The 27,951-nt window shown below is 43.7% G+C and overlaps 1 protein-coding gene and 1 long non-coding RNA gene across 2 annotated transcripts in view; one reads left to right on the top strand and one right to left on the bottom strand.

Moving 5' to 3' along the window:
- Positions 1-27,703, bottom strand: LOC310685742. The gene is made up of 4 exons (XR_014515460.1): positions 27,606-27,703; positions 14,730-14,791; positions 3,307-3,429; positions 1-185 (listed from the first exon to the last, which is right to left on the bottom strand). It is a non-coding gene; the product is annotated as an uncharacterized lncRNA (long non-coding RNA).
- Positions 27,669-27,951, top strand: part of GABRG1 (gamma-aminobutyric acid type A receptor subunit gamma1) — a 76,024-nt gene continuing 75,741 nt past the window's right edge. The window contains exon 1 of the mRNA XM_083458382.1: positions 27,669-27,940. Coding sequence (XP_083314508.1) covers positions 27,840-27,940 — 101 coding nt within the window. The 5' untranslated portion in view covers positions 27,669-27,839. The remainder of the gene's footprint in view (positions 27,941-27,951) is intronic.

Below are 27,951 nucleotides of genomic sequence, written 5' to 3'. Positions count from 1 at the left end.
GGGGAGGAATTTGCTTCATGGTAGGATAGAGAGGTATCTGATTAATAAGGCAGACCTGCATTTCTTGGGCTTCTTAATGGAGGATAAATATTAAGGCCTCAACCTTGGTTAGCAACAAGCTGCATTCAGTTATTTAACAAATGTGCTATCAGACAATGAAAGTGATGGTTTTTTCAAGTCTTGTACTGTAATAATAATAACAATAAAAATTTTATTCTTTGTACCCATCCATCTGATTGGGTTGCCCCAGCCCCTCTGAGTGGCTTCTAGCATATACAAAAACTTAATAAAATATTCAACATTAAAAACTTCCCTATTGAAAATATTATGTTTTGCTTCAGGCTCCATTAATTGCCATCTAAGCAGGCAATTAGCAAGCTATTTAAGCCTGGATTCAAAACAATTTTTAATTAATAGTAATGTGCTAATACTTGTGCAAATAAACAAATCCTACAGTCTTGAATTCTCAAAATAAATATATGCCAGCACCTCTCCATTCAAACTAATGATTCACTGGGGTAAGACTATAGGAGAATAGTCAGGACAATAGATCTCAGAACCTTCTGGATGTATGGAGATCTTGAGCACAGTGCTTTTTGTTTGGTACAATGTTTGGAATCTTGTTGTTGTTGTTTAGTCGTTCAGTCGTGTCCGACTCTTCGTGACCCCATGGACCAGAGCACGCCAGGCACTCCTGTCTTCCACTGCCTCCCGCAGTTTGGTCAGACTCATGTTTGTAGCTTCAAGAACACTGTCCAACCATCTCGTCCTCTGTCGTCCCCTTCTCCTTGTGCCCTCCATCTTTCCCAGCATCAGGGTCTTTTCCAGGGAGTCTTCCCTTCTCATGAGGTGAATCATAGAATCATCATAGAATCATAGAGTTGGAAGAGACCACAAGGGCCATCGAGTCCAGGTGGCCAAAGTATTGGAGCCTCAGCTTCAGGATCTGTCCTTCCAGTGAGCACTCAGGGCTGATTTCCTTCAGGATGGAGAGGTTTGATCTTCTTGCAGTCCATGGGACTCTCAAGAGTCTCCTTCAGCACCATAATTCAAAAGCGTCAATTCTTCAGCGATCAGCCTTCTTTATGGTCCAGCTCTCACTTCCATACATCACTACTGGGAAAACCATAGCTTTTACTATACGGACCTTTGTTTGGAATCTTAGGAACCCCTAGAATGCAACTAGTCCATGAATGTAACTAGTCCATGGCATATTCCTTGCTCAAAAGAGAATGTTGAATCCTATCTCTCTAGGGCAGCTTCCCCCAACCTTGTGCCCTTCAGATGCTTTGGGCTACAAATCTTATCAGTCCCATCCAGCATCGCTTAGACAGCAACACTATTCTGAAATGTTGCAGGAGGAGAGTTTTGTGAGCTGTTATTTTTCCCCACTACTACTTTTAGAAAAATTATAATTGTGCCATGTTTCATCTACCTTGATTGCATGGATGGTGGCTGGAGGATTTGGGTGTGTGTAATGATATATCATAGGGATGCGGGTGGTGCTGTGGTCTAAACCACTGAGCCTCTTGGGCTTGCCAATCAGAAGATCGGCGCTTCGAATCTCCATGGTGAGCTCCCATTGCTCTGTCCTAGCTCCTGCCAACCTAGCAGTTTGAAAGCATCCAAGTGCAAGTAGATAAATAGATACTGCTCCGGTGGGAAGGAAAACGGTGTTTCCGTGCACTGCTCTGGTTCGCCAGAAGTGGCTTGGTCATGCTGGACACATGACCCGGAAAAACTGTCTGTGGACAAATGCCAGCTCCCTCGGCCTGTAAAGCGAGATGAGTGCCGCAACCCCAGAGTCGTCTGCGACTGGACCTAACGGTCAGGGGTCCTTTACCTTTACCTTTTAATGATATATCATAATATTTAAGATATGGAGATGTATATAACTGATGCACACACATTCCAGCACATTTACTTGGGCTGGGAGTATGTCTTACTGAACTCAGTGAGGCTTATTTCTGAGCAGACGTGTATAGGATTGCACTGCCATTATGTAAGCTGTTGGACTTCCAAATAGTGTGTCTTATCTATGTTATATTAGCTGGAAAACCTTTTTTTTTAAACATGACACTTGTTTTTCTGAAATTGAAACTCTGCTTTTAATAAAATGGCTAATATTTTTAAAGCCTACAGCTCCAACCAATGGGTTTTAAAAATACAGTTTTTTACATGGTATTCAAGGCTCAGTAATGATTTCATAACTTTCAACTGAAAGGATAGTCAGAAAAGGTAGCAATGATGCTCCATAAAAATAATGTTGAAAATATCTGGCTTTCCTAAGAAGCAAATCATTGAGATATGCGGGAAGGGAGCATGAAGGTTGCACTGCGATGTGTACTGAGAGAAAGAAGGGGAAGGAGACTTCAGTTGTGTTTAAATGCCATCGTTTTATTAAAATACTCTGCAAAGACCCTGAAATGCCACAACCAATGTATAGCATTCTTCTCTCTGCTTGTAAACTAGCTACCCACAAGTCAAAAACTGAAGTATCAAGGAGAAGAGATGCACAGCTGGGTCTCTCACTGCTGGAGGGCTAAAGCACACACCTGCCTAGTGAAAGAAAGAAAGAAAGAAAGAAAAAGAAAAAAAAATGTTTGGGTGTAATATACATCAGTACAACCTGTCAAACACAGACTAACTGCCATGTATATAAAGTAAAGGTAAAGGGATCCCTGACCGACTCTGGGGTTGCGGCACTCATCTCGCTTTATTGGCCGAGGGATGTATTGGCCAGCATGACTAAGCCGCTTCTGGCGAATCAGAGCAGTGCACGGAAACACCGTTTACCTTCCCGCCGGAGTGGTACCTATTTATCTACTTGCACTTTTGATGTGTGTGTTCGAACTGCTAGATTGGCAGGAGCAGGGACCGAGCAACGGGAGCTCACCCCATCGCGGGGATCCGAACCGCCGACCTTCTGATCGGCAAGCCCTAGGCTCTGTGGTTTAACCCACAGCACCACCCGCATCCCCTGCCATGTATATAGACTCCTACCAAACATTCAATGAACCTCCTCCCACCCGATTCTTAGGTGGAGAATCAGGTGGGATTTTTCTTAAGTAGTCTATAGGAATGTGGGGAGAGATACTCCTACAACAAATCCAGAGGTGATGTCTTCAGGATAGGGTGGGGCGGTGGGGGGGGGAAAGTCAACAGGGGGCTCCTGCCCTTTAAGCAGTTGCATAGAACTGGGAATGTCAGCAAGTCTTGCATGACAAGCTATACCTAGCTAACATTTTCTCTTCCACAGAGCCACTGAATGTCCAGGACTCTGTTTTTTTTTACCTGGTCACTCACCTTTAGGATCTGACAGCATAAGCTCCTTGACCTGGGCTTCTTACCTCCATTGACGCCATAGTTTCTATCCATCTCCACCTCATTCCCAACCTAGATGAGCAGGCACAGCGCCCTCAGAAGTTGCTGAAGGGCAAAGAGAGAGCAAATAAATAATTATATGCTCAAAGCTCAGACGAGGAGGGAAAGTAAAGATAAGCATTTGCTATATTTAAACAGATTATGCCTTCTAAGAAGAATTCCCAGTAGACAGACTCGAGGCACCGAGCTACCAAAGTAATCTCTCATTTCGGCTTAAGGTTGCCGACCTTAAACCACATGCTTCACGTTTGTCCTACTGAAGGTTTTATAAGCTAGGGATTAATCAACATAGTGCGCTCTAGATGGAGGACTACAGCTCCCATCATCCCCAGCCAGTAGGGCCAATGGCCAAGGATGACAGGCATTGTCGTCCAAAATGTTTGAAGAGCACCACGTTAGCTGCTGCTGGTCTAAGCAGCCAGAAGACTGCAAGCAAAGGTATGTAAGAATCCTTCTGAACTGCAACATGCACCTGAAAATTTCAAGGCAACCTCCTGTGATCAAACACCAGATTTAAACAGGAGCAGTGTAGGTTTTCAAAGGATGGGTGCCACACACATACCAAGTGCAACAACACCCTTAAATAAATATATGTAAATGCAAATGGAACCCTTATACAGCGATACCTCAGGTTAAGTACTTAATTCGTTCCGGAGGTCCGTTCTTAACCTGAAACTGTTCTTAACCTGAAGCACCACTTTAACTAATGGGGTCTCCTGCTGCTGCCGCGCCGCCGGAGCACAATTTCTGTTCTTATCCTGAAGCAAAGTTCTTAACCCGAGGTACTATTTCTGGGTTAGCGGAGTCTGTAACCTGAAGCGTATATAACCTGAAGCGTATGTAACCCGAGGTACAACTGTACAGTACACTTTTCAGAGATCTGGAATTGGCTGGATTTTTCTGTCAAATGTACACAGTAGCAAAGCTGGGGTCCTTTTTTGAAATGCGCGAGATAGCCTAGAGTCCACTGGTGTCACATGAGAGTAAAACCAAAATCAGTATTCCTTTGAATGGTAGTTGTTAAGTTGTGGGTGAACACATCAGACGACAGAGCGATTCTTCAAACAGCTCTTGTTTATTCACAGGCCAGGACAGAACTGAACTGAAGGGTTCAGTCAGCCTGCTTATATAGAGCTCCAGTACAATGTAACTGTAACAATTTTCTAAAACTATCCAATCACTGAACGTCACTTTCGATCCTTTATTTGCATAACTATCTACAGTATCCCCCTGCTGGCCCAGGGTGAGAACTTCAGTACATAACAGTAGTCAGTATGTTTGAGGGGAGGGGCAAGCAGCAGCAGGTGACAGTTGCCTTCATACCCCACATATGGGGTTCTCAGAACATCGGATCTTTGGAAACCCCAAATTATTTCTGCACCAGCTTCCAACCTCCACCCACCCAACTCATCCAGAGGTTTCACATACACTTCAGCCCATTCATACCTTGGCCAAGGCCAGGGCATTCACTTGGCATAGGATGAGATTACTCAAAATCTACCCAGATCACAATATACCAGTTTTAATTCAGCAAACAAGTCAGCAAACAACCCACAAAGACCACAGACACGCAGTCAGTGAAACAAACAAAACAAAATTGTTGGTTTTATTTCCGACACTTGACCTAGTAGTTGATGAAATAAGCAGTTTGGTTAAATCCTACCTGCAGAGAATCCATAACAAAAGGCACTAGCTGTCTCAGAAATAAGGAAATCAATCTACCAAGGTGTAGCATAGATTCCATATTTTGTGAACTCCAACTGAAGAAGCCTTTCACAAGACTGAGGCTGTTCTAGGGGATTCCACACAGAGGTGGAACCAAGATCAGTCCACCATAGCAACACGTTAGGTGCATAGTTTTAGTTAGCTTTTATTGTTCCCCCTGGTCTTGTAATTTATGGTTGTTTTTATGTGATTTATTTAACTTGTCTTCTGTACCCTGTCATAGGATTGACTGTGGTGAAGGGCAGGCAATAAACACTCTGAATGCATAGAAACATACCCTTTTGGCCCTTAGGGAAGAGGCTGGGAAGGAAGCTTGGGGGCTCTATTTAAACGAAGTCTCATACAGGCTTATACATTTTATGCAATTTCTACAATTTAATACCTCCCTAACTCTCAGTGACAGTAACAAACAGATGAGATGCCTAAAACAGTCCTTCAAGCCTGGTAGTTTATCGCGTCAGACAGTCCTTTTTTAAAAAAAAATATTTAGGGGTACTCTCATTTTGACTCAAGAAAATCACCATTTTATAGCTCAAATTGGGAAAAATAAACATAGTAAAGGGACAAAAGTACAAAGATTCACAAAATGTTTAGGGGTATGCGTACCCCCAGGGGAAAAAAGCACTGGCGTCAGATAAAACTAAGAACTACTGATTAAGAAGTGTAATTGGTTACTGAAAAAATAAATATATAGCCATGAGTCTGAGAGGGCTGCTTTTGGTGTGTGTGTGGTATAAAAGCTGATCAAACAGGGCGTTAAGTTAAATCCTACTGGGCTGTGGGGAATCCATAGCAGAAGGCACTAGCCAAATCAGATACTTTTTTAAAAGCTTATTTTCACCTTGAAATTATACATGCTCTGCTTGGGGGAGGGGTCACCTAGGCAAACATTTAGATAATTAATTGGTGGGTGCCTACTGATCACTTTAGCATAAAGTGTCCGCTGTTTTTCTTCCATTCTATTTGCTGCAACCCTATGCCTCCTTACCTGAAAGTAAGTCCTATTTAGTTTGATACTTACTTCATATGGGGTGGTGCTGTGGGTTAAACCACAGAGCCTAGGACTTGCCGATCAGAAGGTCGGCGGTTCGAACCCCCGCGATGGGGTGAGCTCCCGTTGCTCAGTTCCAGCTCCTGCCAACCTAGCAGTTTGAAAGCACGTCAAAGTGCAAGTAGAGAAATAGGTACCGCTCCAGCAGGAAGGTAAACAGCGTTTCCGTGCGCTGCTCTGGTTTGCCCGAAGCGGCTTAGTCATGCTGGCCACATGACCCAGAAGCTGTACGTTGGCTCCCTCGGCCAATAAAGTGAGATGAGCGCCGCAACCCCAGAGTCGGTCACGACTGGACCTAATGGTCAAAATGTGACATTATTCAATTCACTTTCAATATACGGTAATATTTCATTACATTTTGACTTCCCATCCTTACATCCATGATGTTCCTGTTGTATTCCTTTATCTGCTGCCATAACTGCTGTTTATTTTCCATTGTATTCTAACTTATATTACAATCATTTATTTACTCTCCTTCCCTTGCCTATTATTCAAATCCTGCTCACGATTTCATTTGACTATAGTTCTCAAATAGTCCCAAAAGAAACTCCACTCTTTGACAAAGTTTTCACCTTAAAACAAGACTTACTTCTGAGTAGGCACTCATAGGCTTGCGCTGTAAAGAACCTAGAAGCAAATTATCCATGGCCCATTTAACATATGGATGTCATTTAATTTATGTCTGAAATATTAATCTATTTAGATTACTTGCTTGGCTTTTTCTTGAAGGCTCAGGGCATTCTAGGAAAAGCTAGCTGTTGCAACTAAGTCCCGCTGCAAGAATGGAACAAACCACAGAGCCTGAGTCCCAACAAATTCCATGAGACTTGCTCTCAATTACATGTGCATGAGATTAACTCAAGTTCTGTTGATTTCTCTCTGCTATGTGACCAGAGTTTGCTGGAATGTGACACCCAAACAGGTAGGGATTCATAAAACCACCCTGGGTTGGATCCAGATTTTGTCACGGTTAGAATTCACCCACTGCAATCAACAGGTATCAAGAGACTCATGATGAACTCTAGATCCACCTCATTAACATTTCCAAATGACCAAGCTATTCTGTGATAGTTGAAATGCTCTCCAGGACCTTTGAGGGTACCAGATAAGCCTAATGCAGGCATGGCCAAACTTGGCCCTCCAGATGTTTTGGGACTACAACTCCCATCATTCCTAGCTAACCAGACCAGTGGTCAGGGATGATGGGAATTGTAGTTCCAAAACAGCTGGAGGGCCAAGTTTGGCCATGCCTGGCCTTGTTGTTGTGTTGTCATTTAGTCGTTTAGTCGTGTCCGACTCTTCGTGACCCCATGGACCAGAGCACGCCAGGCACTCCTGTCTTCCACTGCCTCCCACAGTTTGGTCAAACTCATGCTGATAGCTTCGAGAACACTGTCCAACCATCTCGTCCTCTGTCGTCCCCTTCTCCTTGTGCCCTCCATCTTTCCCAACATCAGGGTCTTTTCCAGGAAGTCTTCTCTTCTCATGAAGTGGCCAAAGTATTGGAGCCTCAGCTTCAGGATCTGTCCTTCCAGTGAGCACTCAGGGCTGATTTCCTTAAGAATGGGTAGGTTTGATCTTCTTGCAGTCCATGGGACTCTCAAGAGTCTCCTCCAACACCATAATTCAAAAGCATCAATTCTTCGGCGATCAGCTTTCTTTCTGGTCCAGCTCTCACTTCCATACATCATACATGGGTGCCAATTTTAAAAATGCAATTGACTATAGGAATAAGTGTGGGTTGGTATATGAATGAGAGAGGCCCTCAAGTTTGCAAGGATCAAGCTATTCTGTCTTTCGTGTCAGGCAAGCCTTTGGAGTTCGTCATGTCTCTACAGATTCCACTGATAGCCGCCTGGGAGGAAGCCGCCTGCTTTAGTTCGCTGGCTGTTAATTAGCAGCACGGAGTGTTCACTTTCTATCAGACGTAACTCCCCAGTGCTTCTTAAATATTGCATGGAGTTTGAAATCATATGGAACTAAAGAGAGAGCAATTATTTCTAAGTCTGCTGGATTTACCTCCCTGCCCCCCCCCACCCCACCCCAGGCCTTCCTCATAGTAACAACAAAAACATTTTCAATTGCTTAAGTTGCAGCTTTACGTGCTTTCAGTTCTGTATCTTTGTAGAAGCTACAAAGAGCTAAAGCTGGCATAGGAGAGCCCATCTCTGTATCTGGCCATGATTCCTTCCCAGGCCATACCCTTCATTGGCCTTCCTCTGCACCAGCCTCCAGTGCTTTCGCCTGGCTGAGATGCCCCTTGAATTATGGGAATCTCTCTTGTTTGCCTGGGTGGAGAGGTATGCCCAAGTGTGTAGACCTCTTGACTGGAGAAGAAGAAGAAGAGTTTGGATTTGATATCCCGCCTTTCACTCCCTTTAAGGAGTCTCAAAGCAGCCAACATTCTCCTTTCCCTTCCTCCCCCACAACAAACACTCTGTGAGGGGAGTGGGGCTGAGAGACTTCAAGGAAGTGTGACTGGCCCAAGGTCACCCAGCAGCTGCATGTGGAGGAGCGGAGACGCGAACCCGGTTCCCCAGATTACAAGACTACCGCTCTCAACCACTACACCACACTGGCTCTGGAGGAGAAATTCAGTTCAGGGCACATTTGAAGCCAAATCTGTCAAAACCCACATTTTTTAAAAAAACAATATGCGAGCTGAAAGACAAAATTCACGCTGATCCAAATTTTGCACTGCGGTTCTCTAAGTAAGAGAACGTTTTACAAAAATGCATATATCAGGTGACATTTGTAAATCGCTTTGCAGGTTGCTGATGCTTTTACAGTCCAGGAATGTATTATTAATTTTATGAAATAAAATTAAAGTTAAGTGTGCATAAAAAGAAAATATTCATGAGAAAGACATGCAAAAATGCATTACTTTCGGGAGAGAGTGTGTACATTACTCAAAACTGCATATAAAATGTGATTATGAAGAGATATTCACACCAAAATGTGAAGAATTTTCTTTTTTAAAAAAGGGTGCAAATTGCTGCAGAACATGGAGAACTTAATTTTTTTATTTTAATTTTAAATCCTTTATTGAAATTCATGGAGAACTTAATTTTCTTAATTGGTATTGGTCAGGATAATGATCAAGATACATCCGAACTGTTGTAAGTGTTAGAATTTCATCTACTATCTGACTGGCTGCACCAATCAACCTTTTAAAAAATAAATGGCACAAAGAGTCGCAACCCACCCTGGTCTTTCTGGCCATGCTTTCTATGGTGGAAGGCACATTGACACAGACTGGGGCACTAAGCACGTCCTACAATTCTCAGATTCAATAACTACAAAGTGCCGCCCTGATCCGTAGACACGAGCAGGAATCCTGTGTGCATTGCTAGCTTAAATGTAGCTGTGCATAGACGGATGCACATCTTGATTCTCATCCAGACCTCATTGAAATGCCTGGATGCCTCTGCTGATGTGCACTTGGATCCTGTGCCACATGCTGTCGCCTTTGACTCATTGCCCAGGATGACTGTGGCTGGATCAGAGCCTGGATATCTTGCTATTACCTTGGAAGCAAGAGCCATAAGACAGTCCTACAGATGCTAAGTTGAAACTGGGTTATTGCGCACGCCCTAACACCTAGGCAGCAGTCCTTAAAGTATGGGCCGCAAATTAGGAGGTTTGATTTGGAAAGAAAGATATAAACGTAGGTCCTATGTAGGGGATGGGCAAATCTCTCCCACACTGGTTTTCCACTTGGGCATCCCGGTTCATCCCCGTGTGGATTGTTAGGATAATTCCATATGAATATTTTAAAAAACAAACCCTGTACTGTGCATGAGAACAGTTCCGAACACACAAAAACAAAGACTTGGAAGTTTGTTTGTTTTTTTAAAATAATATTTATTAGAAGTTTAATAGTTACAGGAAAAAAGGAAAAATAAAATAAAAATTTTAACAAACAATACATCGGAAATAAAAAGAAAAACAAAAAAATTCATCAAAACAAGAAAAACAAAAACATTTAAAAACACATCCAATATTTCCATATCTTTACCTTTCATTTACTTGTTTCATCTACCTCCTCACACCTCCCTTTTTTGTATTCTAGTTCAATTAGCTATTTCAGCAAATCCTTTCCCTCTTTCTCAATTTTTTGCTCTATAATTTATCTTAATGCAATCTAACTTTAAATTTTCCACTTTGGCCCATTAACAATCAGTTTTTGCTTAATTCTTTATAACATTTCTGCTAAAACCATATAACTTCATTCCAGCATTCTTCTAACATTCATTAATTTTGCAGTATTTCTGTAAATATACTTTGAATTTTTTCCAATCTTCTTCCACCGACTCTTCTCCCTGGTCTAGGATTCTGCCAGTCATTTCCGCCAATTCCATGTAGTCCATCAGCTTCATCTGCCATTCTTCCCGCAAAGACTTGGAGGTTGAAGTAAGGCCTTCCTCTCTATTTTCTCTGGTATAAGCAGTGTTGGATTTACGTATAAGCTAAACAAGCTATAGCTTATGGCCCCACTCTCTTGGGGGCCCCCCAAAAATTTAAAGGGGGAAAAAGTGTGCTGATGTGGGCCACTTCTTACACCATTTTTTAAAGCATTTTTAGCCTGTGTGGTGAAGGTGCCTCACTTTGAAGCTGTTCCAAGTGGGTCTACTAAATGGCAGAATAGTTATGGTTTGTAGCTAATGTGTGTACACCGCTTCCCGAGCCAGCAATGGGAGCACACTGGATGCAGAGTAAATAGGAGTGTGTACACAGCCTCAGTAACTAGAGATGGAGGGGAAATTCGATTCAGTGTGCATTTAAAGCCAAATCTTTCAAATCCACACTCTCTCAAACATTATGTGAATTGAAACATAGCTACACTTCGTCATTCACACTTAAAGGTAAAGGTAAAGGGACCCCTGACCATTAGGTCCAGTCGTGACCAACTCCGGGGTTGCGGCGCTCATCTTGCTTTATTGGCCGAGGGAGCCGCTGTACAGCTTCCGGGTCATGTGGCCAGCATGACTAAGCCGCTTCTGGTGAACCAGAGCAGCAAACGGAAACGCTGTTTACCTTCCCGCTGGAGCGGTACCTATTTATCTACTTGCACTTTGATGTGCTTTGGAACTGCTAGGTTGGCAGGAGCAGGGACCGAGCAACGGGAGCTCACCCCGTCACGGGGATTCGAACTGCTGACCTTCTAACTGCTAACCCACAGCGCCACCTGCGTCCCTCATTCACACTTACGGTAACTCAATTTTGTGGGGCAGTTCCCCAACCAATGCTTACAAAAATTCAAATATTAAGGAAAAGGTTGCATCAAATGAAGTTATTGCTGAAAATAACATGTCGTAAATATTAGGGGAAATTGAGAGACAATGGAGTGCTGTGCTAGAATACTGATACATTTTCATTAGGCTTTTAATTGGTTTTATGGGGTTCTTTTGCTGAAAAATGTAGAGAACTGAATTTAAGATTGTAAAAAGAGAGAGAGAGAAACTGAGAGAACTGGACAGATATTTCTATCCTTACCGGTTCATGGGACAGCAGCAGGAGTCAGTTATCATGCTTATGTCATCAGCTTCCTATAAGCATCTGGTGGTTCAGTATGAGAAACAGGATTCTGGGGCAGGTGGCTCATTGTCTGACCCAGAAGGGCTTGTCTTCTGTTCTTAAGATCGCAAGCCATCCTTAGATGACACTAGAAGATTTATGAGCTGTAACTATTTATACTGGGTATATTCTGCTTTGACTAGGAAGCAGCACACATACCCTACATTTGGATCTCTCATTCTGGCCCCATTATTAAATTCTCGCTGGATACACCGGGAGAACAATTTTAAAAGGAGTCCTTTGCAAACCCAGTTCCACAAAGGAGCTTTAAAGGTGGAAAGCATTAAGATCTATGTCTTCAAAAATTTCCCATGCCACATTATACTCCCTGGATCAGATTAAAAAGCATAGGAGTAAGAAGTCATCACTAAGGGAGTTTGTTCTGCTGAAACCTACAAATCCCTAAGGTACTGTAAAAAATTGCAATAGTAATACTATGGGAATGGCTAAGAAACTCAGGCTAGCACAGTGAAGGGCTATTAAGATGAATGTGCTAATGGAGAAGTCTGGTCGCTTAAATAATTTAATTTGCTAAATCAATCTGGATTTAGTTCAGAACTTAGTTACTCGTTAAATTTTGCTTTTTCTGCAGCAGTGTTCTTTTCCTTGCAGATATTGGGCTTTAATAATCCTACTTCTTTCTTCTTAAAAGGTTTAGACTGTTGTGCACTACTGATATGCTTCAGAAGGTGCTTTTCAATGCTTGCTTCATCTGCAAGGAGATTAAATCAGTTCACTGTGGCTTCACAATTCAGATGGGCAGAGCAAGCCCAGTGAGGGGCCAGGGAGGATCACAGCAGATACCACCATATTCCAAAACCCTGCTAGGGTGGAAAAGCGTGATGTCCCTTCCTGGAGTTTCCTTGTGATTTTATGTCACAGTAATTTAATATTTAAATGGATGCCTCCATAAAGTCTCTGAAATGGAAGGATGGAAAATCTGGCAATTAAATTTCAAGGAAGGAAGAAGTTGCATGCATATCAGGTGAAAATTTGCAGGAAAATTGGCTGTAGTTCAGAAGCAGCGATGCTGTCTAGTAAATCACCACCAGAGACTTTCTTTTGAACTATGGGCAGACAAGGGAGATGAATCAGTGAGTGATGTGCTCACAGTTTCCCATCATGCAGGAATTTGCGGTTTCTATGCATCCCTTGGACAAATCAAACAAAGAACCGGAGATTCCTTTTTTTACAGACTTTAATCTTTGCACACCTTTTAAAAAATAGTTTTCTGTCCAGTGCATCCATGAATAGCCATGATGACAACAACAGCATAACACCTCGGGTACAATGAGCCTTTTCAGATGTCACATTCCTGACTTAATAAACCATAGTTTACTAATAAACCATAGTTTATTAAGCTGGGAGTGGGCAGCAGGCTCCTGGGACTTGCTCCTCACCTCTTTTCCTCCTCCATTTGTGGTGAGCTTTAGTGCTTCAGTTTTGGTTTGTGCAAACCAGAGTTCCCGATTGCATCCAAAATAGGGTACTCTGGTTGAATGCCAAGTTAACTAATGAGGGTCATATTATGGTTCAAGTTACTGGACAATAAACTGACATTAAAACAGAGTTACTAATTCTGGATGTAATGTGGATATCTGGTTTACTTTAAACAGAGCAGGATTGAAGCATCAAAGGGGGATGTGAGGGTTGTTGTTTTTAAACAAAACATACAGCTTCTCTTGTCCCTTTATGTTTTGTTTTGTCTTGGACTATGATTCACATGCTATCATATTAGCATGGGAGATTCTTTCTGCTGTTTACAGACTAGCATATGAGCTGCAGCCACAAATAACTCAGAGTGTGTTTCCAACCTTGGCCATTAAAATTCTGCTCTGGAGTTCTTCCTCAGCACATATCTTTTCTCAAATTCAGCCTCTTTGCCACATCTGTTCAGCAGCAATTCATTTTTTTTCCACCACTGCATTCCTCCAACAACTGTCCAGGAATAATTTTAAATAAAGTAAGAAAGCATAAGAAAGCAGAAAGCCTTGTCCTTCCCCAGCTGTTGTAAGGATTCTCAAGCTTCAAAGGATTCAGATAACTTCAAAGAGCCAATCCCAGTCCTTTAGGCAGCTGACTGATTGCAGCCTATTAGCATATGTCGGTCCAGAAGTGCCTCTTGATTAATGTCAATTGTCCAAATTATGGAGGAACCAACCACAAATCATGCCAGAGACAGAGGCTCGTCCATGGCAGGAACACACTCCCAGGTCACACCTGTTCTGCCTTTCAAGTTGACAGACACGGGCTTGAGCAGCACAGTGGGATGCAGTGAGCTCCCTAGACCCCACTGGGGAACACTGCCAGGATTTCTGCCTCATAAATTCTGGCTTTCCCCTGCCTGAACCTCCTCGTTGCCCTCCCACCACCATTGACTCATGATGTAGCCAGAAACCCCTTCTTTCCCCTTTCTTGATCAGTGTTGTCAAAGTTGACCACACAAGCCATCAGTTTGACAGATTTCCACATAATAAACTCTGTGTTCTCTCTCACGCACACAACCTGTACTTCTCCGCAAAGATTTGTGGATCAGGGCCAAAGACGGTGTTTCTTGATTCAGCACCTGAAGTACCATCTGGCATTCTTGTCTTCTGGTCAAGATGTCAAAAATACTGGCTAAAAGTAGTTAATGTACTTGTCAAAGTCAATTTGGGTCTTCTTGCTTTGTCCCTTTGAATCTGTTTACTGAAGATTTGTCTTCCATGGTGTCAAGATTATTTAGATACCGTATGCCAATGATGTCTGCTGTACACACACACAATTCAAAACGTTTGAACTCATTTCGAACATGGCAATACTGCATAAGAATGGAATTTTTAAAAATGACTTTAAAAACTTCAGATCAGTAGAATTAGAAGTTAACTTTCAGATCTAACTTTCAAGCCTACAAGAACATTTTCACTGATGTTATGTAAACTAAGGCAGATCATAAGACCAAAATTAGAAGCTACACATTTGAAGGCTTAGCTGGTGTGATGAACAAACTCACCGTATATTAGCACAAGGTTCTTGGATCATACTGCGCTCCTGTGTAGATGAATGGATCTGCTCCTAAAACAAAGTGACACTTAGTGAGTTTTTGTAGAGTAAGTCAGCTTGGCATCAAATAGTTATCTGTCCTCTCCAATATTCAGCCCCTCTGAACATAAGATGCCATATTGTACACATAGAAGCTATTTAAAACTTCCAGAAGAGACCTACAATTGCTGCTTTTTAAAAGGCTGTAGTGAAGGCCCTTTCCCTTCAACCCTTCAATTTTTCTACTTTCTTGGATATTCTCTTGACACACAATGGCAAGAAGGATGGGGGTCGTGTTGCCATAAATTATGATACTTAAAATTATAACCTATTAAGGGATTGTCCAGCTTTCAATCACACATCCCGGCACAACATACAATGGGATTCCAATGCAAATTACTGTTATTTAAAAGAATTTACTCAAGAGTTAGTTCACATGTTAAACTGAAGAGTAGATGATATTATAGTTCATAGACATTTTAAGGAAAGTATAAGAGAGAGAGATGGGGAGGTCAATCCTGTCACTAAATTCAGTGTAAATGCTTCCTACTAAGCATGTTGAAGATTGCTGTCCAAGGTAACAATGGACCTGTTAATAAAGCTTCACTGATATATATTGCTAAACACATAGATTAAAATGACAAATTCATGACTGGCTATCCTAATGTAGCTTTTTTTTTTTTTTTTAAAGGAGGAGGAGGCCAATTTTCTGAAACTGCAATTCATTGTTTCTGTATAGATCCCAGCAAAACATCTGTAAGTCTACTAGGTGAAAAAAAATGTAAATTAGGATTTTCCACCTAAAAGATTTTTCTATATGAAATTGGTGATTTCATGACTAAATAAATTAAAATAGGGTAACATTTAACTAGAAGAGTGTGACAGTTTTGTGCTTGGAGATAAAAAATGAACATGTTTGCTCTTTACTGGGTTTCAGTTAAGGTGGTAAAAGAGGTGGGAAGAGATGCCACATTCTAACTATCACAAGCTGACTATTGCCTGCTCACTCATCACTATCTATTTGGGATGAGCCTAGATCTCCAATGTGCCTCACTGAAGGAGTAACAAACTGTACTAGCCAACAAACTGAACTCCATGTGTTTTGAAGAGGGATATTTCTGACCATTTGTCTTGTCTCCAGAAAGAAGGAGTCACTATTAAACAAGTGATCCACAACTGGCCCTGATCCACATTTGAAATATTTTCAAATAAATATTTCACTGGCTATTTCATTAGGCAGGAAGTGTTAGGATTGAGCACAAGCCCAAAGGTTGTTAATATGTCAGTTCAAACAAGGAAACGCCTATCTTCCTACAAATGTACACAATAAAACTTGTTTCTGGGTAATTGTGACCGGACCTGTTAGCCCTATTATCTATTTCTTCAAAGGCCAAACAAGTTGGTTCTGCATAAAGTTCTACAAATAATGCATTTTCTTGGAGCTGTCCTTATGAAAATTGCCCATTTTCCAAAGCAAGGAACTCTCCCTTCCTGAACCACAATTTGTAGTCAAGAATAAACCTTGGTTACAAATTGTGGCTAAGGAGGAGACAGCTTAACTGCGATCCCAAGTTGAGATGCCATGCCACTCTGAGCCAAAGCATGCTTACAAGCCAATGTACCACCCAGATTCTGTGCTGGTGGGAACAGGACAAACTAGAAGACAGATTTAGCTTTCTTTCTCAATAAATGAGCATAACCCATATCTAAGTCAGGAAAGGTTTTTTTGTTTTTAGCTGCTTGAGGTAGGGGAAGGCAGTGTGGTGTAGTGGTTAAGAGTGGTAGACTCGTAATCTGGTGAACTGGGTTCGCTTCCCCGCTCCTCCACATGCAGCTGCTGGGTGACCTTGGGCTAGTCACACTTCTCTGAAGTTTCTCAGCCCCACTCACCGCACAGTGTTTGTTGTGGGGGAGGAAGGGAAAAGGAGATTGTTAGCCGCTTTGAGACTCCTTAGGGTAGTGATAAAGCGGGATATCAAATCCAAACTCTTCTTCCCCTTCTTCTTCTTTTGTGTGGGGACACACAAACATTCTGCCCTCTAGGTTTTCCTCCAATGAAGTGTACCTTAGGAGTTTTTCTCCCCCTACTTGTGATCCATTTGGTATAGTCCATTTGGATATCTAGTCCATTTGAGAAGAAAATCCTGTTCAATTAAAGGAGGTTGAACTGAAATATTTTCAGGTAGAATTGTAGAGTTGGGAGGGTAGTCTAGTCCAATCACCTGTGATGCTGGAGTCTTCTGCCCAGTGTGGGGTTTGAACTCGCAACCCTGCGATTAAGAGTCTGATGCTGTACCAACTGAGCTATTCCAGTCAGATAATTTAATGATCCCAGCATTCCTAAATATCACTTTGAAAAACCACTGATTGGCTAAATACAGGGTAATGAGATATTTTTTAATACGTATATAAAAAAACCTTATTGTCCTATAAAGTTGGTCTTAAAGAAATTACTGGACAATCATATTGTTAGTAGCTGCACATAAAGCATTACACTGGATTACTGAACTGTACTTGAACAAATGAAGAGGCAGAAGAGGAAAGTTTAGCTTAAAGGGCACAGAAAACAGACTATGAAAGCCTAATTTTTCATTTCTGCTGTTGTATCAGGGTGAAAAATAAGCGAAACAATTGCATTCTACCAAATAGTCAATATGTCTGCTATAAAAGAAATTGTATAAAGCTCTTATTTCCTACAGTTAAATACCATTTTAATTAAGATGTCATTGATTAGCTGCCTCGATTGCTTACATTACTCATTAACATGATTACTAGCAGCACAACTACGGCAACACTTAAATGAAGGAGGTAATGCTTAGCATGGAAGTGCTTCTTTTCTTCTTGTTTTCAAGAAGCACTCGAGGCCAAACTTTTAATAACAATGAATTACACCTTTCCTGCTTGCTCCATGTGCCTGAACACCAGAAGCCAATGGCGTGTGCAGAAAGATGTTCCCTCCATGAGTAGAGTTCATGTCTGCAGGAGTGGAGTGAGGCCGTATCTCTTGCCTCTGACGACTTGCTCCAAGCAGTATGCACCCCTACACCTGCATGCTCAGAGCAGGTGTTTGCAAAGGGGTGGCTCTGTGTGGGCAGCTGCTCACACCACTAGGAGCAGCCCATTGCAGACTCTCAACACACAGGTGTCGAGAACGGGGTCTGTGATGGATATGGCAATGTGGATGGGACCAGGAGGTTTTGCCCTACCACACTCTTCTCAATTCAGCACATGCATGAACAGCGCCTTCTTCTTTTTTTAAGGGTATAAGCCAGGGGTCAGCAACCTAAGGCCCATGGGCCACAAGCGGCCCGCAGGGGTCATTTTACTGGCCCACAAGCTGCCCCTGAACCGTAGAGATCTAGACATCCTAAATAGATAGTGGTGAATGAGCAGGCAATAGTCAGCTTGTGATACAGTGGCGTAGCGTGGGGGGTGCAGGGGGGCCAGCCGCACCGGGCGCAACATCTGGGGGGGGGGTGCTCGCACTCGCAGCTCTCTGCCCCTACCTGGCTCACTCACTCTCTCTCACTGCAGTGCTGGCTGTGCGAATCCAATCCGAGCCGCCGGGTCGCCGCCCACTGTGGAGGGGAGGGTGCCAGGCATGCGGTGCGGTGCGGAGAGAGAGCGAGGGACTATCTGGGGGAGGGACAGTGCAGCGGGGGGGGGGCGCAAATTACTTGCCTTGCCCTGGGTTAGGGGGCGCAAATTACTTGCCGTGCTGACAACCCACGCTACGCCACTGTTGTGATAGTTAGAATTTGGCATTTCTTTCCACACCTTCTACCACCTTAACTGAAACCCAGTAAAGAGCAAGCATGTTTCTTTTTAATCTCCAATTTCAAATTCTATGCTAAACCGACACAGCGGGGACTCACTGAGCAGCGCTGGAAATCGCATCTGTGCATGTGCAGACACCGGAAATCACATCTGCGCAGACGTCGGAAATTGTGGGCGTGCCCGCTCATGCGCGCCAATGATCCAACCCACGGAGGAGGCTCCGCAGCCGTGAACCGGTCCTGGCAAGGTAAGCCTTGCTGACCCCTGGTATAAGCAATCACTGGGAAAGAATAAAATACCTAAGACCACAAGATGGCATTTTCACTATTTAATTGTGCAGATCCTCTGCACGCTCTGTTTACATTATGCCATGGAGCCCTCATTTCAATGCCTTCTGCTATATACGCCCTTGCTTACACTCAGATCTTCGACATCTGAAACCTGGCTCTGGGTGCTGTTGTCAGCTGATGCTCGGCAGGCATCCGCTGGGAGCAGGGCCTCCTTGGTAGTGGCACCTACTTTGTGGCTTCCCCAGAGGAGTCTCTGCCAGGTCCCAATACAAGCAGGCTTTCGCAAAAAAGCTTTCAAGTGATATGGCTTTGTTCTTTTAGACTTCACAGATATCCAGCTCCAGTGCTTTTGTTTTATTGCAATCCCTTGTTTATATGCTGGTTTGGCTGGGTTATTTTTCTTCTTATTATTTTTTACCTTTGCGCCATTATAGTTTGCAATCTTAAATTTCTGGGATGTTTTCTTTTTTTATATATAATTTTTATTCAATTTCCAATATACATTCCATCCATATTTAACGTCCACTTCTAACATATACATCTTTTAGACTTCCCTCAGCCTGTCTGACAATTTTCCATATTATCACTATTACTCACATTTCTTAAATTTATATTGCACTTTAACAATCTTAATCTTATCATATCTTTCAAGCAACATTTCAATCAATCATTTTCACAGAGCTTCTTGAAAGCCTACAAGCGTTAATTGCTCCTCGCATACATTTTTTATATTTATTTATACCAGTCCTCGGTGAATCTCTGATCGCGTTGGTTCCGGATTTTTCCCATTAATTTGTCCATTTCTGCATATTCCATCAGTTTCATTCTCCATTCTTCCCTCGTCGGCATTTCTCGTCGGGATGTTTTCTTGATTTTATTGTATTCGCTGGTTTGCGGTTTATTTTGATAAAGGAAAGTGGGGTCTAAAATACTTAAATCCCACCAAGGTGCAGCAGAGGGAAAGAGAGATGGGAGGCAGGGCCATTCCATTGACTCTGAGATACTAGCTGCATTTCGCTCTTCCTTTCCACCTTTTTGTCACCTAGAGGCAGTGCTCTCCCCTCATGCTTCAGCAGAAAGGAAGAAATGGGGGAAATGGCCACTTCAATCAGTTCTGTTGAAAAGCCCGCTCCTTTTGTCTCCTCTCCCCGAACTGTTTATAAGCTATAAAAAACATAACTGTATTTGCCCATTTTCCCTCTTACCCCCCACATCCCCTTTTCCTTTTGTGTGGACAGGCAGAGTCCCCCAACAGTGGCGTAGCGTGCGTTGTCAGCACCCGGGGCAAGGCAAGTAATTTGCATCCCCTAACCCGTGGATTTGCGCCCCCTAACCCGTGGATTTGCACCCCCTAACCCTAACTCCCAGATGTTGCACCCGGTGCGGACAGCCCCCCCTGCACCCCCCACGCTACGCCACTGTCCCCCCAAACCCTGGGCATCCCCCGTGTGGAATAACGACTCAAGACAACGTGCTAAGGGATTAAAATTGGCCACAACTTTATTATTTTCAGATGTGGGTAGACTTTGGCTCAGGCATTGGGCATTTATCCCTCCCAGTCGCCAGCCGGGATCTGGGGAACATCAGGGTTATCCAGTGTGTGTAGGGGACGGGCTGGCTCTGGAAAACATATGTTCAAGCAGAGAGAGCCCACCCGCCCGCATCGCAGGGGAGAGCAATGACAATCTTTGGCGTACAATGACAATCTTTGGCCGCATGCCCCCCCCCCCCCCCATTCAGGGAAGATAGACTAAAGGATTCCGCCCAAGGCCTGATACCGCCAAAGTTGTGACGTTTTGCTATGGGAAAGGCAAACCTACCAATGCAGGGGAATTCATTTCTGGCCCTTCAACAGTGACCTTGACGTAGCAGCGCCTGCGTACCTGTGGAGAAAAGGTTAACCTGCAAAAGAAGTCTTAACTGAGGGTGGGTGGGGTGGGAGAAGCTCTGGAGCCAACTGAAAATTCCCAGGTAAGATCCTCCCTCTATTGTGTGGGCAGGTAGTCCCTCCCCCTACCTGGCCTGATCACCTTGGCAACGCCTCCCCAGGTGGGATTGGGCAACTGCCTGAGTTAGGCGGAGACCTCCAGGTATTCCACCTGGGGGGAGGTGAAGCCAAGCCTGTGCTAATGGTGCTGAATAGGGTCCAGCGGGCTGCACGCGACCACACAGAGGGCGCTCCCCATTTAATGTGGGAGCAGTCATTGTGTCTTTTTTTTTTTTTAAGTCCGGGGGCAGGGACTGCTTTGTTGTTGTTGTTTAATTGATATGCTCCAATAATAGCCTTTTGGGTTAAAATACTTAAAAAAATAAAAAAGGAAAACGAATAGGCGAATAAAACAATCATTTAGATTATTGTGATATCTAGGGATGCAATGACAAACCACACACAAATAAAAAGGTATGCAGCCTGATGAAGTGCTCCAGAAAACTCAAACCTTTGCTCGCTGTTTTGACGAGTCTTAATGGAGGGAATGCCCTACTGTGGGTTTTGGATTTACTGAATTAGGAGCAGAAGACCAGCATGCACAAACCGCTCTGCCAAAAGCATGGAAAATGCCTTGCCAGAAGGATTGCTCCCCAAAGGTGGTCTTAAACAGTCTGAAGCGCTAATAAGAGGTATGTCATTTAAGATAAGTTGGGGTGATCATCCCCTGCTATGTTTCAGACAAAACATGATTTTTACTCAATAGAATCTTTCTCTGGTTATTATGAGGTGCAAAAGTAAACCTTAAGTTGCGCAGCGCTCTCTCTCTCTCTCTTTGTGTGTGTGTGTGCCAGCATTCAAACCATGGTGTGAATCCCAGTCTTCTCACCACTGAAATCTAAGCCCTAGCAATAAGACTACAGTGTGTAGAAAAATCTGCACATTAAAAAAGGGAAGATCTGAGTATCTGTACAAGAATAACAACATCAGAAGCATTCTTGACTCACATTGATTTTAAGCACATTTAAGATTCAGGACAAGACTTCTACAAAAGTTGTTGAAGGCTGTATTTAGGCCCCTTTTATGACTCATCAGCCAAACAAAGTGGTTTCTGGCATAAGTGTTGCTGTTGGTTGACTCAAGATGCAATTTCCACCAGGCAGTTACATTCTGGAATTTTTATTTTTTTACATTTAAGGTTTCTCTCCAAAGAAGAAAGGAACTGTGTCATAATTTTTAAAATGGCACCCTCTGAGAAGTTCCAAGACATGTCTGTATTAGGCAAGCAGGGATTCTGTTGCTTCTCTTTTCTATCTATTCTCACAAATAACAGATTTCTACTGCATCTGAAATTTACTTTGTGAATACAGCATCCCCAAAAGAGCACTGTGTGAAACAAATTTAAGATACATGCTGCAGATACTTATGTGTGCATAGTGATCACAGTGAAGAACCACATGCAAGTTTCACAGTATTTCCTGCATCAGAATAATTTTTGCTGTAGGAGAATGATAATGGAACAATAAAAAAATCCATTTCACTCACCTGACATGTTATGCATTCTTGAAACTGCAACTATGCTATCTTTAAAATACATTTATGGAAGCCTTTCTAAACTTTTGTTACACAAAAGTAATAAAAAGCTAGTCTTGTTGTCTACTTTTGATAAAGCTTGCTGCTAGCAAAAACAACCATTTTTACAGACTCAATCTTTGTTAAGTGTAACCATTTGCAGATGTTTAGTAACTAGAGAAGTACAAAATGATACTTTTAGAAATGCTTATTTTGAGAGAGACTACATTAAATAAGTGTACTAAACAAGTTTCGCCTGTCAAAATATACAATTTGAAATGCATATATATATATATATATATATATATATATATATATAAGCTAAGAACTGCATTGAAACATTTGGGAAACACAATAGCCATTGGACAATTTCCAAATCAGTAATAGATAGTGTTGTGCTATGACGGCACTCACCTGACCTCCTAACAGCTTATATACTTATAAACCTATCTGTATACCGCAATATCATAAAAAAATATATCACAGTGATTTTCAGCAATATAGTTTCCAAAACAGTGTCTGAACACAGGATTAAGAGAAATGGCTCAAAAAACAATGTAGCTCTTTTGAAGGTTGAGAGAGAGAATTTTACTAAAGAGATTAAATGAGAAGGAATATCTCAGCAGGACAGCCAATGAGAATACCTTCATTCATGTGCTCATTCTGAGACCAACTAGATACTCTTGGTGGTGAAATTTACTTCCAACCCTTTGGACTTGAAAGTGTATTTGCAAGCTCACCCTAACAGACTGCAAAGGATGTGTCACTCTGCTTCATACAAGAAGGTTGGTGAACTGCAGTCATCTTTGTGTTGTGACTAATCAACCTACCAGCAAAAGCACAACTCTGTGGCCCATGCAGAACTTCCTGGATGCAAGGATTAGGCACCCTGCAAACTGAAAAGTTTCCGGTTACTATAACGTGGCTCCTGCTCCTGCCAGATTTTCTCCATCCCCATAGCAACAGCCGAGTCTCAAAAAGCTTCAGCGGTATGCTGCTGATTAACATTGCTTCAAAGATTGGGTTGGGTACCAATCTGCCCATCACTGGTGCATTCAGTTGTGAGCATGTGAGATTAAAGCCAGGGAAGGTGGATTAGTTGGCATAAGCCATTTAAAGTGGAAATTCACGTGTCTTTTATGGGAAGTGTATATTACACAAATCTAAAGGGGTAAAGTGCCTTAGAGCCTGCCAGAAATAATAAGCTCTAAAAGGTGGCCTCCAGCATTAAGATAATATATCTACTGTGGCCTGGTGAGTGGCTAGGTTTGCTACTGGGCCAAAATAACACATGCTGTCCTCCCTGCAATGGCTTGCTGCCAAATTTTATTGACACAATATTACACTTTTTGCATTTGTTGGTTGTTAAGAAGGAGGACTCAATGATACCTCCTGAATACCAAATGCGAGGCTCTTGTTACTGATCCCTGCTGCTGCAATGTCACTACAATAAAGGTAAAGGACCCCCTGAACAGTTAAGTCCAGTCAAAGGTGACTCTGGGGTGCGGCGCTCATCGCTTCAGGCCGAGGGAGCCAGCGTTTTTCCATAGACAGCTTTCATGTGCCCAGCATAACTAAACTGTTTCTGGCACAATGGGACACTGTGACGAGCGGCAGAGTGCATGGAAACACCATTTACCTTCCCGCCGCAGTGGTACCAATTTATCTACTCGCACTGGTGTGCTTTCGAACTGCTAGGTTGGCAGAAGCAACTGGAGCTCACCCCGTCGCATGGATTCGAACCGCCGACCTTCCGATCAGCAAGCCCAAGAGGCCCAGTGGCTTAGACCACAGTGCCACCCACGACCTTTTAATGTCAGTATGATATTATAGTTTGTGTTTAGTACTGCATCAGTACTAAACACCCGTCCTAATTATGTTACATCTGAGGACAGAGCTTCAACATTGCTAGAGAGAAGCATTTGACTCATCTTGCCTGTGTGGCAAGAGCTGCCAGGTCTCAAACAGGAAAACATGCAGATCTGTGCAGCTGGAGCATCTTCCTGGACAGCTTACCTGGGGTAGCCAACCCAAGTTGTCCATTGGACCCTCCTGTACATGAAGTACTATGGAGGTCCTGCTTAAGTTAGGTCGTGCCTGCACAACAATGTCTTCCTGGCTCAAGTGCATTCCTGTGTGTTCTTTTGATTGCTGAATGGCCCTGACTCTTGCTTTGTCCTCAGCCCTGACTTCTGGCTTGCTCCCCAGCTCCAATTCCTTGGTTCACCTCCTGGCTCCTGATTCATCTCAGATAACTGTCGACAACCCCTCCCTGACACCATGACAGTGATGGAACATAGAATCATAGAATCACAGAATCATAGAGTTGGAAGAGACCACAAGGGCCATCGAGTCCAACCCCCTGCCAAGCAGGAAACACCATCAGAGCACTCCTGACATATGGTTGTCAAGCCTCTGCTTAAAGACCTCCAAAGAAGGAGACTCCACCACACTCCTTGGCAGCAAATTCCACTGTCGAACAGCTCTTACTGTCAGGAAGTTCTTCCTAATGTTTAGGTGGAATCTTCTTTCTTGTAGTTTGGATCCATTGCTCCGTGTCCGCTTCTCTGGAGCAGCAGAAAACAACCTTTCTCCCTCCTCCATGTGACATCCCTTCATATATTTGAACATGGCTATCATATCACCCCTTAACCTCCTCTTCTCCAGGCTAAACATGCCCAGCTCCCTTAGCCGTTCCTCATAAGGCATCGTTTCCAGGCCTTTGACCATTTTGGTTGCCCTCCTCTGGACACGTTCCAGTTTGTCAGTGTCCTTCTTGATGTAAGCGTTCACATCATTCTGAGCTCTTATCCTAGTAGAACTTAAAAAGAAGCCATCTTCCAATTCTACACGAAACTAATTTACTTGTAAATGAACATAGATCTAGTCATATAGGTGTATTCCGGCCTGTATGCATGCAGTAGTGCATTAAAATGACTCTTGTGAATTCATCCTACCAATAAGTACATGAAGGATTGCAGCATGCACTTTACAGCACTATTCCATTCTGTAATAATGTCCGCTGGAGCTCTTTAGGGATCCATTTCATCACATCTTAGCATCCTCTGTCATTGTACCTTGGAGTTATGCCATCAATGGCCACCCAAGACTCTTTTTCAGAAATTTGAGTATATTATATGCTGTGTAGGAAGGGGAATCTTTGCTCATAGATGTTCATGTGCAGGTATGACCTCACCATGTATTACTGAAAGCAAATATGAGAACAGACACTTGGTGCAGCAGTAGCAAATACCCCACTGCCACCGTTTGTCAAATACTCACAATCCCTTTTGCCTTGTAATATTGCAGCAGGCACTGTGGAGCTTAACATTCAGCCACTGCATACAACGTTCAGCTGAAAAACCCTAAAGGGAACAGGTAAGTATTGTAGGCACGGCAGTTAGTAATCCAAAGAGATGGAGCCCTAGAAGCACACTGCAAGTGAGAGGGGCTGAGGCAAAGCACCACTCCCATTTACGGCTGTTACCTCCCTCTCTTTTTTGTAATTCACCTCTCGCATCTGTTTAGCTAAAGAGCAACCCCTTGCAGCTGTTAACTGGTGCTCATAACTATCCTTGTCTCCCAGCTTTCCACAGGCAGCAGTCCAGTAGATACAGTAGCAACCTTGTTGGTACCATACAGACCAGAAGTCAGGCCCACAGACTGACCACCACTGCCACCTACAATTCAGAGAGATTGCCAGCTGTTCTGTCCTTGTTCCTTGGCAAACCTAATGGAGCAAGAAAGGGACATAACACCCACATGCCGCACTCTGCCAAGTGCTTCCAAGGGCACAGGCACCCTTCCAAGAGTTGGCAACCTCATCTGCACATTTTTCTTTCTGGATCCGCCTGCGTTCCAATTCTGTTCAAATTCACCTTGTTTTCCATTGCAGCTGAGTCTTTATGCGAATATGTGGGCCTGAGATAAAGAGCCCTGTGCCCCAATGTTCACCAGAGCTGCCTTCAGGATATGTCCTACACTGGAAAGGGGGTCCAAAGCGGGAAACAGCTCCACTCACCACCATCAAAGGATCGGTCCCTCATCTACACTCTCTAGCACAAGAAGAGCAGGCTCTATAGTGCAAAAGAGCCACAGGGAATCACAATGAGCTGGGCTAGGAAGAGTAGAGTGATGGGTTTGTGCCTCCATCACTATGCCAAATATTTCCCATTTAGCCCCATGCAAAGCATGCTCCAAATGTCTTGGTAGAACCATGGACCAAATGTTTTATTTTATAAAGAAACTATTTTTGTTCCTCTCCTTCCTAGACTTTGCACAGAAGTCTTCAGGTGTGTCCTAGCCAAACCTATTTTAAAAACCTATTTGGTTTCAGTGGAAGTGGTGGACATAGGAACCAACTCCTAGCGGCCGAGGTTCTTTCGGTCCCCCCCCCAAAAAAAATTTTTTTTGAGGGGGCAGGCCTTCTCAAAATTTGATGGGCATCTTGTGATCAGTTTTGAGGGCTTGCCTCCCTCCCAATATTTTATTCAAATTGGCACCCTTGAGATGGAGGATCAGGTATAGTGAATAGTGGCAATATTAATTAATACTGAATACAATCATGTGAACTTGCATATCTAGGGTGTAGAATAAAGAATTAGAATACAGACATAGCGGGGGGGGGGGGAGTAACTGAAATAAAGCCTTAGTAGCTACATGTTTGCATCTGCAGTTCACTTTCTTCTCCTTTCGTTAAAATGTGTGTTTTCCTACAACCACTGGGCTTGGAAACTTTAAAGGGGGAAAATGGCGGGGGTGGGGGAGACGGAGAAATGAATCTGTTGTGTGGTGGAAAGAAATCTCTTGATCAAGCAAGGAACGCAGGATTAGCTGCATAATAATTTGCTTCAGCCGAGACCCCTTTTCGGAGCTTGGCAACGCAGAACCAGAGAGAGAAACTCTCCCGCCACTTTTCCCGAGGGGAGGTTTCCCCCTCGCTCTTTCCTGTGAGAGTTTTGCTGGAAAGAGAATATCCCTAGGAAGCACCCCCCCCCATTCTAAAAAGTTGGAGGAGGGAGCAACTCCCCAGTTTACACAAATAACCTCCAACTTTCCTCCACAAGCAGCAAGCCCGGAGCCCTTCCCAGCAGCAGCCCCGCTCCCTATTGCAGCAGCCCGCCAATTTCTCCTCTCTCCCCTCAGCCCCGCTTTCGAACGGAAAGCAAACCCCGCCCCCGGGCCGGCTTGATTGGTGCGCTCGATCATTTATGGCGCGGGCTGAGGCGCCGATTGGCCAGTCACGCCTTGACGGCTCCTCCGCTCCCGGACCCGCGGCTACCTGTTTGCTGAGGGGTTTCTCGCGCTCTCCTTAACTGCTGCTGCCGCCGCCGCTACTACAACTATTATCGCTAAAGCAGCAGCGGCTGCAGCAGCAGCAGCAGCCGCCGGAGGGCAAGTGGCGGCGGCGGCGCTGGTGTTGCTGCTGCTGCCATTTGCGAAGTGGAGACGGGAGTCTGCGGACCCGGCGCGCCAGCAGCAGCAGTGGCAGCTGGACCCAGAGCGCCGAGCGCGCATGGAGCCGGAGTTGGGTGCCTGCTTCCCTTCGCGTCCGTGGAGCCCCCGCGGCGGCGCGAGGCTCCTGCTGCTGCTCTTGACGGTGCGCCTGGGCAGCTGGTGAGTAGCCG

The sequence above is a fragment of the Podarcis tiliguerta genome (genome assembly GCF_965153285.1).
Source record: "Podarcis tiliguerta genome assembly, chromosome: 9".
In the NCBI taxonomy this organism is placed as follows: domain Eukaryota; kingdom Metazoa; phylum Chordata; class Lepidosauria; order Squamata; family Lacertidae; genus Podarcis; species Podarcis tiliguerta.
Note: the sequence above shows the minus strand (reverse complement) of the source record. Positions and strands in the feature narration are given on the sequence as shown.